General features: G+C 37.8%; 1 protein-coding gene across 2 annotated transcripts; it reads left to right on the top strand.

Annotated features, from left to right (window-relative positions):
- Window positions 1–471: 471 nt before the first annotated feature.
- Window positions 472–14,209, top strand: LOC124258615 (N-acyl-phosphatidylethanolamine-hydrolyzing phospholipase D-like). 2 transcript variants are annotated; one of them, XM_046692682.1, is made up of 6 exons: window positions 472–564; window positions 8,416–8,653; window positions 9,893–10,390; window positions 11,321–11,469; window positions 12,022–12,136; window positions 12,424–14,209. In XM_046692682.1, exons 2-6 carry the CDS (start codon window positions 8,438–8,440, stop codon window positions 12,553–12,555), a joined length of 1,110 nt encoding a protein of 369 aa, XP_046548638.1. In that variant the 5' UTR covers window positions 472–564; window positions 8,416–8,437; the 3' UTR covers window positions 12,556–14,209. The 2 variants fall into 2 exon arrangements, with proteins under 2 accessions (XP_046548638.1, XP_046548637.1); XM_046692681.1 differs by lacking the exon at window positions 472–564 and adding an exon at window positions 6,009–6,160.
- The last annotated feature ends 973 nt before the right edge of the window (window positions 14,210–15,182 follow it).

Below are 15,182 nucleotides of genomic sequence, written 5' to 3'. Positions count from 1 at the left end.
ATAGTGGAGAGTTATCATAACGCATACCCCGGAGATTATCGAGGATAGTACTAGTTTTATAGTGCTAGCCCCTGAGATACTATGCCGCAGTGAAGCATGTATACCCTACTCAGACACATTATACTGACTCCGAGCCGACCAGTCCTTTTTGTACCCATTAATGCCGAGCGCCAGGCAGGGACCAAAAAGTACCATATTTTAACGTCTTTTGGTATGACGCAGTTGGGGATTGAACCCGCGACCTTCCGCGCTACCGTCAGATGCTCTAACCACTACACCACGGAGGCGGTCATCTCTGATCAGACTATTTATTAGATTACTATATTTCTCAATTCTTCAAGCCAGAAACCTTTTCACAATTCTTTTTTAAGCCAGAAACCATATTCTGTATATGAACGCTATTTATAAACCACACATAGATAGAAAACACGTTATAACAAAATCCGTTTTCGGTTCATATAAGCCGAATCCAACTTTTCGACACCAGGAAGTAATATTTACATAATTTCGGACCGAGCGATTCGTGAATGTGGGTTATCTTAGACTGTAGCTGTCGCGTCCAAGGTAAGGTCAAGTAAAAACCATTGTCAGTGTTTTGGTAAGCGTTAAAGATGTCTCTATCAACGGATAAAACTGTGGATAAATACTTCAAGTCCACCACACCATTGCAGTTGTATATTTCGAATCCAGTGAGTTGGAGCATATTGTAAGAAGTGCCTTCAAATCACGACTATTATCAGGCACCCGCTGTCACTCATGCCTGCAATGGTGCCTAATGGTGTCAAAGGTCACTTTTCTGAGCCTATGGATGTGTTAAAAAGGCCCTCTTGCGTGTTTTTATGTCATTGAAAACTAATGATTCCTAAGTGAAAGTGAAAGTTGAAAATGCCCCCACCTCTTCTTCTGTTCCTGCAGACACTCTAAGTTCTAACTTCGAAATATATACGTACAGTGTAAGTGTATAAATGTAATTTATGATGGTTTTCAGAACATCAGATGGTTTCTTCGAAGTGCAGATGTGAATGTTGTCACATTGTAATTTGTTGAATATCTATCATTCCTGACATATTGTTTTGTGGGTTGGGGAAACCTAACTCAATCATACCCTAACAAGATTTAACTCACATTGAATTATATGTCATATTGCTTTAAATTAATAAAAACAACATGTAATTTAATTACTTCAAATAGCTATAACGATCAGAAGTCTTACATATGAATCATAGGGAGTCATTCATATTGGCATTTCTTTATGTATAACAAACTCTCATTAACCATGTTGATACATTCATTATCATATAACAGTTATGTGTTTCAGTCATGTGACATAAATAATTGTTTTGTTGATTTGCTAATATTTATTTCGCTCATTGCCTTTACTTACATTATGATTTCTTTCCACATGTTTTTTTCAAATTTTGTCTCAGCACTAATTTATTCTTCCTTTGATACACTGGTTGCAGTTTTGAGTCCTCGCAAATATATATTTAGATCTTGTTAGGATATGTTTGAGAGTAAATCTGTTCTTTGGCCACATGGCACATGTGAAGGTCATTAACGTGCAACAGTCTCCCATTTGTTCGCATATTAGTCAAGTGGATAGAATGTTATGTTTACCAGGGAAGTGGAAGGTTGGTGGTTTCATTGCCATCATTGTCATTCAAAAGTACAGTGTCAGGGTTTTTCGACCCTGGCTCTAAACATTATCTGTAATATCATGGAAGGTTGAAAGTCATAAATTTTACCTGTTAAGCCAGTTTTCACCTATTGAAGTGGCAATCACAGCCAACATAAACAGACATGATGAAGGACAAATAAATATATGATGGGTTTCATGAACACTTCAAAACAGTCAGAAAAGAGTGAGTGAGTGAGTTTAGTTTTAATGCTGAATTTTAGCAATGTTCCAGTAATATCACTGAAGGGGATATGATCAGAAATGGGCTTCACATTTGTAGTGTTTGACCTGATCAATCGCATTCCGTTTTGGGTTATATGGTTTTGTGTCAACCCAATTTGCATACAACTGGACATGCGCAGTCTGTACGCTGAAACTGTTTTGAAAATAAAAGGTCTACACCTGATGTGGAGAAGCAGCAAGCAACCCGCCTCGTGTTTTGAGTGTTTCATTGGTGCTATTGGAAGTCAGCTTAAATGCGAACTGGAGACAGACAATTGCACACAGTACAACATTGTGCCCATATGGGGAAACGAACCCAGACCATTGGCATGACGAGTAAACATCTTAACCATGAGGCTACCCCACCGCTCCCAAAACAGTAAAGACAAAGCAGTGATTTATCAAGGATTCCTAACTAAGTGCCCTTGCCAAACTAACAGTAAAACAGTCATTTGTTCATAAGTAGAAGTTATTTTCTTAAATTCTGAGGTCTTCTGACAATGTTTACTAAAACTCCATTTGACATTGTGTATTTTAAAAACTCCACTGGACCTTGTACATTAAAACACAATATATTGACATAATAATATACTAATATACTAAGTATGTTCTTCTTTACTGGCCGTGTAATAAGTGAAATAATGCTACATTTCTAGAAACCACCATATTGGTTATACCTGTGAGATATAGGCATTAACATGAATTTGTAACTTAATTTCAGAACTTATACTGACATTTGTGTTTTCTTTGGGTTGAATATCTATATAAATCAGTGCTAAGGCTGTCCTCTCTTGACAAAGAGGCGGTGGGTAACCTGACCTGATGGTTAAAGCATGACGTGCTTCGTCATGCGAAGACCGGGTTCGATTCCCTACATGGTAAAATGTGTGAAGCTCATTTCAATAAAATGTGTCCCCATACACAAAAAATAGATATTGCTGGAATATTGAGAGGTTCTATTTCAAAGCAAGGCGGAACTCACTCACTCACTTGACAGTGATGTAAAGCCAACTGAACTTCAACCTGAAAATAAAGGCCCATGTCAGCATGTGCGTCACCTAAAGGTTGTCATTAAAAAGTACTAAATAACTCAAGAATTTCTGACCTGTGACCCCAAAAGGTTGTCATTAGTACTGAAAAGAAAACCTTTGTTGGGAAAAGTTCTATGGATAGTCAACTTCTTTATGAAGAATTTGACTATCCATAGAACTTGGTTTTCCTTCATCTATACAACTTCTAAAATGCCTCTCAAGGAACTTTTCCTGTAGATGATAATTTTAGATTCTCAGTTGTACAGTTGTTGAAGTAAGCTGTATTTATTGTTGACTGTTGTATGATTGTATTGTTTTGATTTGTTTTTGTTTATTACAGGGTTGAATGTTGCCATTCATTTTGTGACGCTGTGTATTATCGGTGTGGCTGACTGCCCCAGTGTTTATGCTTGAGTCGGCTCGATGAGTCTGAATGAGTATAATGAACATTGTTAGAGTGTCTGCAGCAGTAGCTGGATCCTACCTGTGAGTTGCCCTGGCCCACATACACCTCCATGTCCATGTCCTGTGATATTTAGGGCAGACTAATTCTATGTCTTGTTCAAGCAATTTCTAGACCAAAATGTTAGAACACAATGAGTAGGAATTACTGTAATTCATTTAGAGCTTTTTTTGTAAAGCGATGGTAAGACTACAACTAAGAAAAGCAAGATTTATGGATGTCAATTTCTTTGTTGTGAATAAGACAACATTTGGTGTGTATGCTAGCTCCTTCATCGGGTATAAGCATGAAGAGTGATAAGTATGAAGAAGCAAGCATACACTCCGAAATGTTGTGATATTCACAATACATAACTTGACATCCATAAATCTGGCTTTTCTTATGCATTCCACTTTTAAATGCCCTTCAGAAGTCTGTGTTAAAGTAGGAGTTACGATACTCTTAAATCTACGATTACTTTCTGATTTTGGGCCATGGACCCTTTATTTGTTTCATATTACATACCTACCATTTTAAGAATGTCCCTATACTTGCCCCTTGCTGGGCTCATGATTGGAAAATAAACTTTTTTACTGGATCCAAAATGAGCCTGATACCGATAAAGCATAAAGAATAAGGGATATTTGTTCTCTCCTCAACATGTACTTAATAAGTCTTGATGTGGGCAGTGCAAAATTACAGTTCTAATGACAGGTAGTTGGGCAATGACACACTGAACATTTGGTGCACTGTGAGTGAGTGGAGTGAATTATTGCTTTTCTTTGGGTTGAATATCTATATAAATCAGTGCTACGGCTGTCTTCTCTTGACAAAGATGTAAGCTAACTGAACTCAACCTGAAAATAAAGGCTCATGTCAGCATGACGTGACCCCAAAAAGGTTGTCATTAAAAGTACTGAAAAAGAATTTCAGACCTTTTCCTGTAGGAAAACCAAGTTCTATGGATAGTCAACTTCTTTATGAAGAATATAGAACAAACTTTATGGATAACAACTTCTTTTTATTCGTGGGTGCGACGTTTCGATACAGATTCTTGTACCGTTGTCAAGCATAATGGGACATGAAGAGGGGGGAAGTGTATATATACTGGATGTGACAATGTGACAAAGAAAACAACATAATTAACATAATTGGCTAGGCAGAAGGCTGATGAAGCCAGAGAGTGCACCCTTCAAACCCACATGTTGGTATCGCAAAGTGGATGACACCTTCGTCATCCTCCAACCTCAGCAAGATCCCACTCAGCTTCTCACCCATCTCAACAACCAACATCCCCGCGATCAAGTTCACCATGGAAACCGAGCAGAACCAGCAACTACCTTTCCTTGACGCCCCTTGTGTCCCGCTGACCTCCAGCAACCAACTCTAGACCACTGTATACAGAAAAACCCACCCATAATGGATCAGTATATCCACTACAACTCCAATCATCCACCTAAAGTTAAGACCGGCATCATCTCCACACTAACCAGAAGGGCCAAGAACATCTGCTCAACTAAACTACAAGATGAAATCGAACACCTCAAGAAGTCTTCGTAGAACGCAAATCCACTTTCCATCCCAAATAGTCAACAGAACCATCGCTGCCACCCTGTCACCCCTACCAAAAGACCCAAACAAGATTTAGCCCCCATCAAGATATCCATCCCTACATTGGCAAACCGCCACATCAAATCAGCCTCCTGAAAGATCAAGCTGGCATAGATACCTCCTTCTCCGCCCTCCTCCAACCTTAACAACATTCTCCATGCCAATGGAAGAAAACCCGCCACCGTAAAGAACAACAACCCAAAATGTGTCATCTACAAAATAAACTGTGATTGTGGGCAGAGCTACATAGGCTAAAACTTCCCGACCCATCACACCCGAAGTGAAAGAACATCAGACCTCTGTTACCAATTCCGACAGCAAATCAGCCATTTCCGACCACATCAAAGCAAGCCCAATCATCAAATAGAGTGGTCTGACATCACCATTCTCTCTAACAAACAAACAGACTTCACTAAACGCAAGCTCAACCAAGCCATCCACATCAAACGCCAAAGCCCACCATCAACCGAGACCAAGGATACTTCATTCCATCAAGCATGATGCACTCATCCACCAAGCCCAATCCACTGTATAAACTCACTGCTGTATAAACATGTCATTATCATTTGTACATCATTGGCTTCTACGCCTGTCCTTTGTCTACTCTCTGGCTTCATCAGCCTTCTGCCTAGCCAATTATGTTAATTATGTTGTTTTCTTTGTCACATTGTCACATCCAGTATATATACACTTCCCCCCTCTTCATGTCCCATTATGCTTGACAACGGTACAAGAATCTGTATCGAAACGTCGCACTCACGAATAAAAAGAAGTTGTTATCCATAAAGTTTGTTCTATATTGTACTTCCCAACTTCTAAAATGCCACTCAAAGAAGTTCTTTATGAAGAAGTTGACTATCCATAGAACTTGGTTTTCCTTCATCTATACAACTTCTAAAATGCCTCTCAAGGAACTTTTCCTGTAGATGATAATATTTAGATTCTCAGTTGTACAGTTGTTGAAGTAAGCTGTATTTATTGTTGACTGTTGTATGATTGTATTGTTTTGATTTGTTTTTGTTTATTACAGGGTTGAATGTTGCCATTCATTTTGTGACGCTGTGTATTATCGGTGTGGCTGACTGCCCCAGTGTTTATGCTTGAGTCGGCTCGATGAGTCTGAATGAGTATAATGAACATTGTTAGAGTGTCTGCAGCAGTAGCTGGATCCTACCTGTGAGTTGCCCTGGCCCACATACACCTCCATGTCCATGTCCTGTGATATTTAGGGCAGACTAATTCTATGTCTTGTTCAAGCAATTTCTAGACCAAAATGTTAGAACACAATGAGTAGGAATTACTGTAATTCATTTAGAGCTTTTTTTGTGAAGCGATGGTAAGACTACAACTAAGAAAAGCAAGATTTATGGATGTCAATTTCTTTGTTGTGAATAAGACAACATTTCGGAGTGTATGCTAGCTCCTTCATCAGGTATAAGCATGAAGAGTGATAAGTATAAAGAAGCAAGCATACACTCCGAAATGTTGTGATATTCACAATACATAACTTGACATCCATAAATCTGGCTTTTCTTATGCATTCCACTTTTAAATGCCCTTCAGAAGTCTGTGTTAAAGTAGGAGTTACGATACTCTTAAATCTACGATTACTTTCTGATTTTGGGCCATGGACCCTTTATTTGTTTCATATTACATACCAACCATTTTAAGAATGTCCCTATACTTGCCCCTTGCTGGGCTCATGATTGGAAAATAAACTTTTTTACTGGATCCAAAATGAGCCTGATACCGATAAATCATAAAGAATAAGGGATATTTGTTCTCTCCTCAACATGTACTTAATAAGTCTTGATGTGGGCAGTGCAAAATTACAGTTCTAATGACAGGTAGACACACTGAACATTTGGTGCACTGTGTGAGTGAGTGAATTATTGCTCCACACTGCATTATCAAGTATTTGCAGTGAGTTGACTGACTTTTTTCTCGATCATCTTGTCAACATGGTTTATTGTCTGTATTTTAATTACATTTTCATAACATTTGTTTGATGTTGAAAACCATGCTCAGCAGTATCTTAACTATAAAACTGTTGCCTGTAAATAACCAAGTCTGGACCAGACAATCCAGTGACTGATATCATGAGCATTGATCCACACTATTGGATACAATAACATACTATCAGCCATTACTGATTCTGAAATCAGTAAAATCACCTCTTATTCCAAGCCTTGGTTGTCAGAGACATGCATTTTTACCAAGAATCCCTATGGCTCAGTAGCCAGACAGTATTTATGGTTTGTTTCTTGTATCCAGTTTTGATCATCACTTGCATCATGACCAAGCGTATTGTTCAGCGCTACTGTTTGCTTGTTTGTGTGCTTCTTGTTCATCACAGCACTAGGCAATATTCCAGCAATGGTGGTCTGCAATAAAGAAGTAGTGTTTGAAATAAGTATATTTCTTCAGTCATAGTATTTTGTTCTTTTTTTAACTTACTCATCCTTACTCGATAATGATTGGTCTGACCTATATGTCTGTGTTGCCTCTATATCAGTCTTCTCCTCTAAAGCCAGATTTATTTAAAATTTGATGAATCAGTCCTAAACAGATTCAGATGTAAAAATGATTAAAAATAAAAGGTAGTTATGCTGTTTTTTCGCTGACCAAAAATATGAAAAGCTAAAATATAATCAACAGATTTACTTTCTCTGTCAGTATAAATTGTTTAAAATGCCCTTTTTAAAATTTGTTAAAAATTTGTAATAAAACTTCATGCCTGTTTTGGGAAAGTAAACTTAATTTTTCAGTTTACCGGAATATGTTTTTGACTAATTCACCAAATATTTAGGGCAAAATCTGTACATCTGGCTTCTTTACCTGTGTGTTATTTGGTTATCATCATCATCATCATCATCATCATCATCATCATCATCATCATCATGTTATCATCATCCAGTTATTTGTGTGCTTCATGTTATCTGTTACCTGTTGTTGTCAATGTTAATCACAACATAATATGCACATATACCCAGTCCCTCTGATCACCTGGTTGTAGTCTCTCCACCATCATAATGGTGAAAGAATCAACATTAAAAAGTTTCTATAGACAATTATTTAGAAATTGATTGCTATCCATAAATTTGTCCATTTCCTAATGGTTGTAGTCTCTCCACCATCATAATGGTGAAAGAATCAACATTAAAAAGTTTCTATAGACAATTATTTAGAAATTGATTGCTATCCATAAATTTGTCCATTTCCTAATTTAAAAGTTGTTGCAGCATTAATTAGCTGTCTCATTATGTTTTAAGACTAAAGCCCATTTTCCGAGGTCAGAGTTGAAATTCACTTTAACCTGTCTGAGAAAAATTACTAATGCTTAATCATCAAAAGATCCATTAACCCATAATTTTCTGTCATGTTTACACTTAAAGAATTGTTTGGATCCATATGGTTTTTATTCTTTGCAGATTTCTGAAAATCTCATCCAAAATGGCATCAGCAGATAACTCAAGCAGCGAGAGAGTGGACACGCCCACCTCTGAGGGAGCTATGGCAACAGCAGACACACCTGAAGATGGCCTAACACGATCAGTTTTCAGGAATGGTTGCTATGAAAACCCATGGCCAACTTGGAAAGATATACACATCTCCAATGTGTTGAAATTCGTTTTGGAAAAAAGTAACAGCAATGTACCAAAGAAAGAGGTTTGTGTGTCTTATGTTTATTCTTGGTTAACTGATGTTTTCGTAAAATATGTGTATGTGTGAAAAGAAAGTCTACAATTTTTCAAATTTCTTGTGTTTTCTTTAAGAAATTGTTTAAATATGTTGCTCTATATGAAGTGTTTATGGAGCTGGTCGTTACAGTTTTCAATATTGAAGGCCTTCTCTTTCATTTTGGGGGTTATGTAAAATTTTCAGCTGGGTGTACAAATATCGTTAAAAATTATTCCGATGTTTAACGTCTGTATTGAATTCATTTGTAAAATCCTTTGGCTTTCAACTGACATTGATGAATTGTAATATATATTGGAAACTGGAAATGATGGCCAGAAACTAGTAACTAAGATAAGAATACCAATTGTCCTGTCAGATTTGAAATTTGTCATGTTCAACATTATTCACTGGAAAATGTTGAAAGTAAGATGCTTTGAAATGTGACAAGAGTAAGTACACTCAGAAGTAGGGACTCAGACGTAGAGTGGGGAGATGGGGGGAAGGGTCATCTTGAAACGTCAATCAGATAGAAACCTGACACCCTAGTATACTGTCAGAATCAGAAGATTAAAATGTGATAAAAAAACCAACTTTACAAGTGTGTATCAACACAATGCCATTTAGAAAGTGGTAAATGTAACATATGTTATATTTGGGATTACACTACAATCTGTACTTTACTTTACGACAGTGTAAGCCCAAGTATAACATGTTACATGATTCAGACAGAATTGACTATATCACTCACAGCAGAAAACTTAACACATTTATATTTGCTCAATCAGTCGAGCTGGCTATCAATATAGATTATAGAGATCGATCATCGGTAAATGAATATAGATAAATAGTCCTGAACATATTTCAGACTTTAGGAGCAGTCCTTGAATGAAAATTATTTCATCACATTTGTTCATTTATTATCAATTACATAATTTTCATATTCGATAATTGTTAATAATGATTTCCATCGACAATTATTGGTCAGTTTAGCCAGCTGTTTTACTCAGTCAGTCGTCGCAAACTACTTTATTTAAAACTAAATAAACAATGATGATAGACATGAATATTGAGCAATGCTTTATCAGTGTTTGTTATGTTTCAACCTTCTAAGCTTTGTAAACAAAGCTTTGTATTCCGTAAATTAATAAAATATGTTATTAGTTGTCCAGATTATATGATGTCTGCACATGGTGTTGGGGTGTTCTGACCACATGTTTTGTTTTGTAGGTCCTTGATAAGGAGCTTCCTGTCCTGAAACCAGACTTTAGTAAATTTGATAAATCGCCTGATACTGGAGTGTGCACAATGTGGGTCGGCCATGCCACGGTGCTGGTGCAGTTCGATGGAGTCACAGTCCTCACTGACCCCATCTTCAGCAACAGATGCTCACCAACTCAGTGGTTCTTTGGAAACAAGCGGTATCGTAAGCCGCCATGCACCGTAGAGGATCTGCCTAAGGTTGATGCTGTAGTGATAAGTCACAATCATTACGATCACCTGGACTACAACTCAGTCGTGGCATTGAACAAGAAGTTTGGAGATTCGCTATGCTGGTATGTCCCGCTGGGATTGAAGCAGTGGATGGTGTCAACTGGTTGTAAGAATGTGCAGGAGCTGGACTGGTGGCAGGAGGTTGAACACCATGCAGCTGACGGCGAAACTGTCAAGTTTGTCTGTACTCCGTGTCAACACTGGAGCAAGAGAACGCCAACAGATGACTTCAAGGTAGGCCTATAGATTCTGTATCATGAGATCGACACTATACACTTGGAAAAAGGGGAAACTGGGAAATCCGTATCCATGGTGATTAGGCTCAAACTGTTTTAGTGGACTTACTCTGAAATTTCATTTGTTTGAGTGGCATTTTAGAAGTTGCTGGTATAGAGATGACACAACTTTATGGATGATCAACTTCTTTTTTTAACAATAGCGACGTTTCGGTATAGGTTTTATACCGTTTTCAAGCATATGAAATGATATATTATTTGAAGTGATTGTTTGAATTCTAAACTTGGTCAGTGACCTAATGAAATTCTGTGACTGAGATGTTGTGGAGACCTGGATGTTCTCCTTGGGTACAAATATTGGGTATAGGTTGACCTAACAAGGTACGATTGCTCCAAAACAGATATGAATCGGACAAGAATTTTAGGTACGAGTTAGCCATTTTCCTTGGGTATGGATTCGCATATTAGGTTACAAATCTCCAATCTCCATGGGTATGGATGCATCACCAGTCTTCATTTTCACATATCAAGAGACTTCATTGGTACAGTTGCATAGCAACATATTTCTACCCAAATGTTTTTGCAGACTCGCACCCAAATGTTTGATAATCCATACCGAATGATATCCTAAATGGTCACTTGACTTGATTGAATGAAGTGATTGTAAACTGGATCAGTTCCCTAATGAAATTGTATACAGTGCAGTGACAATTCACAGTATATATATACAAAACACTGTGAATCGTCGACCTAAAGGTTTGCACTTGGTGAGTCTCTTCTGATTTCAGAATAAGCGAGGCTGTTTTCAAACAACAGAAATGTCTGGTCACGTGATATGCAAATTATCTTGTGGCAGTGATGTAATGCTGTCATCACTTGCTAAAGTGGGATCGCAGTTTAAGGTCAACTGTCATGTGATGTCTTTCAGACGCTGTGGGGCAGCTGGTCTGTGATTGGTCCAAGGCATCGATTCTTCTTTGGGGGAGACACAGGGTACTGTGAAGTGTTCAAACAGATAGGACACAAGTATGGTCCGTTTTCACTCGCTGCTATCCCAATTGGCGCCTATGAACCAAGGTGAGAGAGAGTAGTAATATTGGGTTGAGTATACAATGTAGAAAAAGTTAAAATTTCTATTTATCACTTTTTATCCCCCCTGGCATGTAATGCGGGTCGATATAGTTGACGCTTTGTCTGTCCGTCCGTAATCATTTTTTTTGGGAGCATAACTCAAAAACCTTTCAATATTTTTCAACAATAATTGGTAGATATATCAAAGAGAACCTAAAGAGGTGCCTTTTGCTATTTGCAGGTTTTTAACATTTTTATTTTTCTTGGTTTCCATGGAAACGATGTGGACTTAGTAAAAAAAATCAAGCTGGACTTTAAGTAACTGTCACTTGATTTGTTCTTTCAAATTTATGGGGGCCGGGGGGATTTGTCATCTTCTGATGACTCTTGTTAGCTTTTCATGTTTCCATTTATCACTTCTAAACTTTGAGATGTTGTAGGCAAGGTGTTACAGTAGGGCACACATACATGTAGTGTTACTATGGGGCACTGTTCAATAATTACAACTCAGTTGACATTTCTCATGTTGATTTCCTGTCAATGTTGATACTATTACAGATGGTTTATGCACCCACAACATGTGAATCCCAAAGAGTCAGTTCAAATCCATGAGGATATCCAGTCCAGAATGTCTGTTGGAATACATTGGGGCACATTCACTCTCACTAACGAGGTAAGCTGTATACAATGGGGCACATTCACCCTCACGAGCAAGGTAAGCTGTATACACTGGGGCACATTCACCCTCACCACCCATGCCGGAAAGGGTAATGAAAAATGACTGTTTGCCCTGAACTATTTTAAAGGCAAATCAGTCATTCAAGCATGTTCAAGCACTAGTTCTTGAGTAGCTCAGAGCATGTCTATATCTATTTCACTGTAGCTGCAGGTTAAGCAAACTCTATTTCCTAAATACCTGATAAAATCATTGTCTCCAGCCTATCTATGCACATATTGCAGCCTTATTTGGAACCTCGAGAAAAGCTCAAGGAGGAATTAAAAGAGAAGAGTCTAGATCCGGCAGAGTTTATTACACTTCGACATGGGGAGGTTACAGTGCTGGGTAAAGACGAATACCTCAGTGTGGACTGATCCAGGAAGGAAACTGAAGACACAGTACACGGACACTGGTTCTAACTTCACCATTAACACTTTATTGTTGTTATTACTTGTTTTAGTCTTTTCTTGATACGTGTGGTTTTTGTGGAATAAAATAATTAGAAATAACACTCTGAAGAGTTTACCTTAACATATATGGTGGTTAGTTGCCAGGAGAACATTTGCCAACTGTGCAGACGTAAGAGACGGCAATATTCCATGTACGTAATGCTTCCCTTAATAATCAAATAATCCAGTGGCCGATATTGTGAGTGATTATTCATTCCATTGAATAATGATAACAAATAAACAAAGAGATGACCTGCCAATCCACTAAGTCACGTCTTTCGATCAGAATAGGTTTCTAGGGACTTATCGTCATGCAGAATCTTGAAACAGGCCTGAGTCTGGAACTTTCATGTACAATCATGTGATAGATAAAACCATTGTTCTATTGTTATAATCTGTTGTGTTTGTATATTGTACTGTCAAGTTGAGTGCCATATTGTTCACAATAATATAATTTTTAAATGTTTGGGATGTTTGCCTTGAAGGATACTATTTATTTTTTGATGCGGAGTATGAACATTGTCATCAATAATCTAAGTCATGCTGTTACTGATTCTTTTACTATACACATTTTTCATGTTTGTTGTTTTAAACCACATGCTCACCAGTATGTTCAGAGGCTGTAACATACATGTACAAAGGCTGTAACATACATGTAACAATCATTCACAAAGACAAAACTATTTTTCATGTGTAGTCAAAGGCGTTCGTGAGTTAGGTACAGAATGGTTTTCCTGCTGCAATAAGCAATACCACACCTCTGCTGTGATGAATCATGAACCTGACATGTGATTGATATAATGATCATAGACTTCGATGTCCGGGAACGAGGGCACAATGTCAGTCAAGTCATCATTGCAAGTCATTGTATCCCAATATTGAGCAGATGGCTGCATGTGATTTCAGTCTCTCTGTTGCCTGGTCCGGGCTTGATTGTTTACAGACCACGGTCAGTTGAGATTTTGCTGAGTGCAGCATTTAATTCACAGCAAAGCAAAGTGAATGTATTCTCTGTGACAATCTGGTACTATGATATTGTAGGGTTGTATGTAAATATAGTATTCCTCCGGATTATGTGTGTTTTTAGTCTTGGTATGTGCAAAGATGACATTACATCATATTTACCTACAAAGAAGCATTTTGATATCTCCATATTTCTAGAATGTGTTTTACCCTCTTTATTATAAGATGTTGTCATACATACAGATTTGATATTATTATCACGAGGCTGTAGGTGTTGTTTTCATCTCCCACTTGCCCTTTTTTTTTTATTCGGATGTGAAATGAGGAAACAGCTCACCTTCATATTTCTTCATTTACATCCATTTAAAGATCGAGTCCTTTTGCTTCAGAAGCAATCTACATCATAAATTAATTTAAAGACTAATACCAAATCGTAAATATTTCATATTTCACAAGCTACTCATTCAAAAACATTTTTTTATTATTTACTGCCTGCCTGCTTTCTTGCTCATTGAGGATAAGAAAAATGTAATAAATATCAAGGTCCAAGCAGTGACCCATTTACTAGTTATTAATTTGTTTAAGACTGTGAGTGAATTAAAATATATTTATTTTCCATTGTGTTGCACATTTCTTTTAAAAAGACTAAATGCTTCTTCACTTGCAAGAGCACTTGTCACTCAGTCACATCAAGCTGCATTCATATAGATCTACATATGGCCTCATCACTGGCTGTTACATTTGGGTGACATCGTTTACATCTAACTTCATACACTTACACAAGGGTACATGGATGGGATTATTGACTGGTAAAGAGCAATGATTCCCGAGTCCTCTTCTGTATTTTGAGCAATATGGATCATATTATGCAAAGTGACATCCTCGATTATTTCCAGGTTATACTTTCCGATAAATCTCTACTGGAAACCTGATAATAACCTGGCCTGATAATTGTATTACCTCCCTTTGCTGGCTCCACCTTCTCACAGTAGCCAATCATATAAGCTGTTACAACTGAGCTTGCTAGTGTCAACAAAGATGGCAGCTGCAACCGCGAAGTTGTGGTCACTGTGCACAACTTAGATTTTGGGGAAAAACCATACAGAAAATAATTGACAGGTCCGAGACCTTAAAAAAATATATGCAAGGACTCCTACCTCTTTCAGAGTACCTCTGCAACAATTGTGTTGCTAAGGTTATTTGGTTAGATAAAAGAAGCGAAAGTGAGTTATGATAGAAGCCTTGTGATTGGTGCACTCAACTTCCCAGCGTAGACACCTGATTGGATAAAAAGACAGCAAGGGGAGGTAATACAATTATTGCTGAGCTATAATGCATCCAGGGTACTAGGGTACTTGTGGATATTTGTTGAAATGTATACCCTGGAGATTATCGAGGATGTCAAAGTGAGTCGATCACCTTGTTCACTCTTATCCCTGATCACCTTGTCCTCAACACCATGATGTATGGTAAAACACCTGGTGTCTGTTCCACAAGCTATAGGGCACTTAGTGGTCTTGCAATCCCTTGGATGATTCTCCTTAATTTGTTGCATTACTTCCAGCCATCAAGTGTGGAGCATGTGGGTG

Source organism: Haliotis rubra, unplaced genomic scaffold (assembly GCF_003918875.1).
Source record: "Haliotis rubra isolate DU_JTF1 unplaced genomic scaffold, ASM391887v1 Scf7, whole genome shotgun sequence".
Lineage (NCBI taxonomy): Eukaryota > Metazoa > Mollusca > Gastropoda > Lepetellida > Haliotidae > Haliotis > Haliotis rubra.
This window is presented reverse-complemented; position numbering and strand designations above follow the sequence as displayed.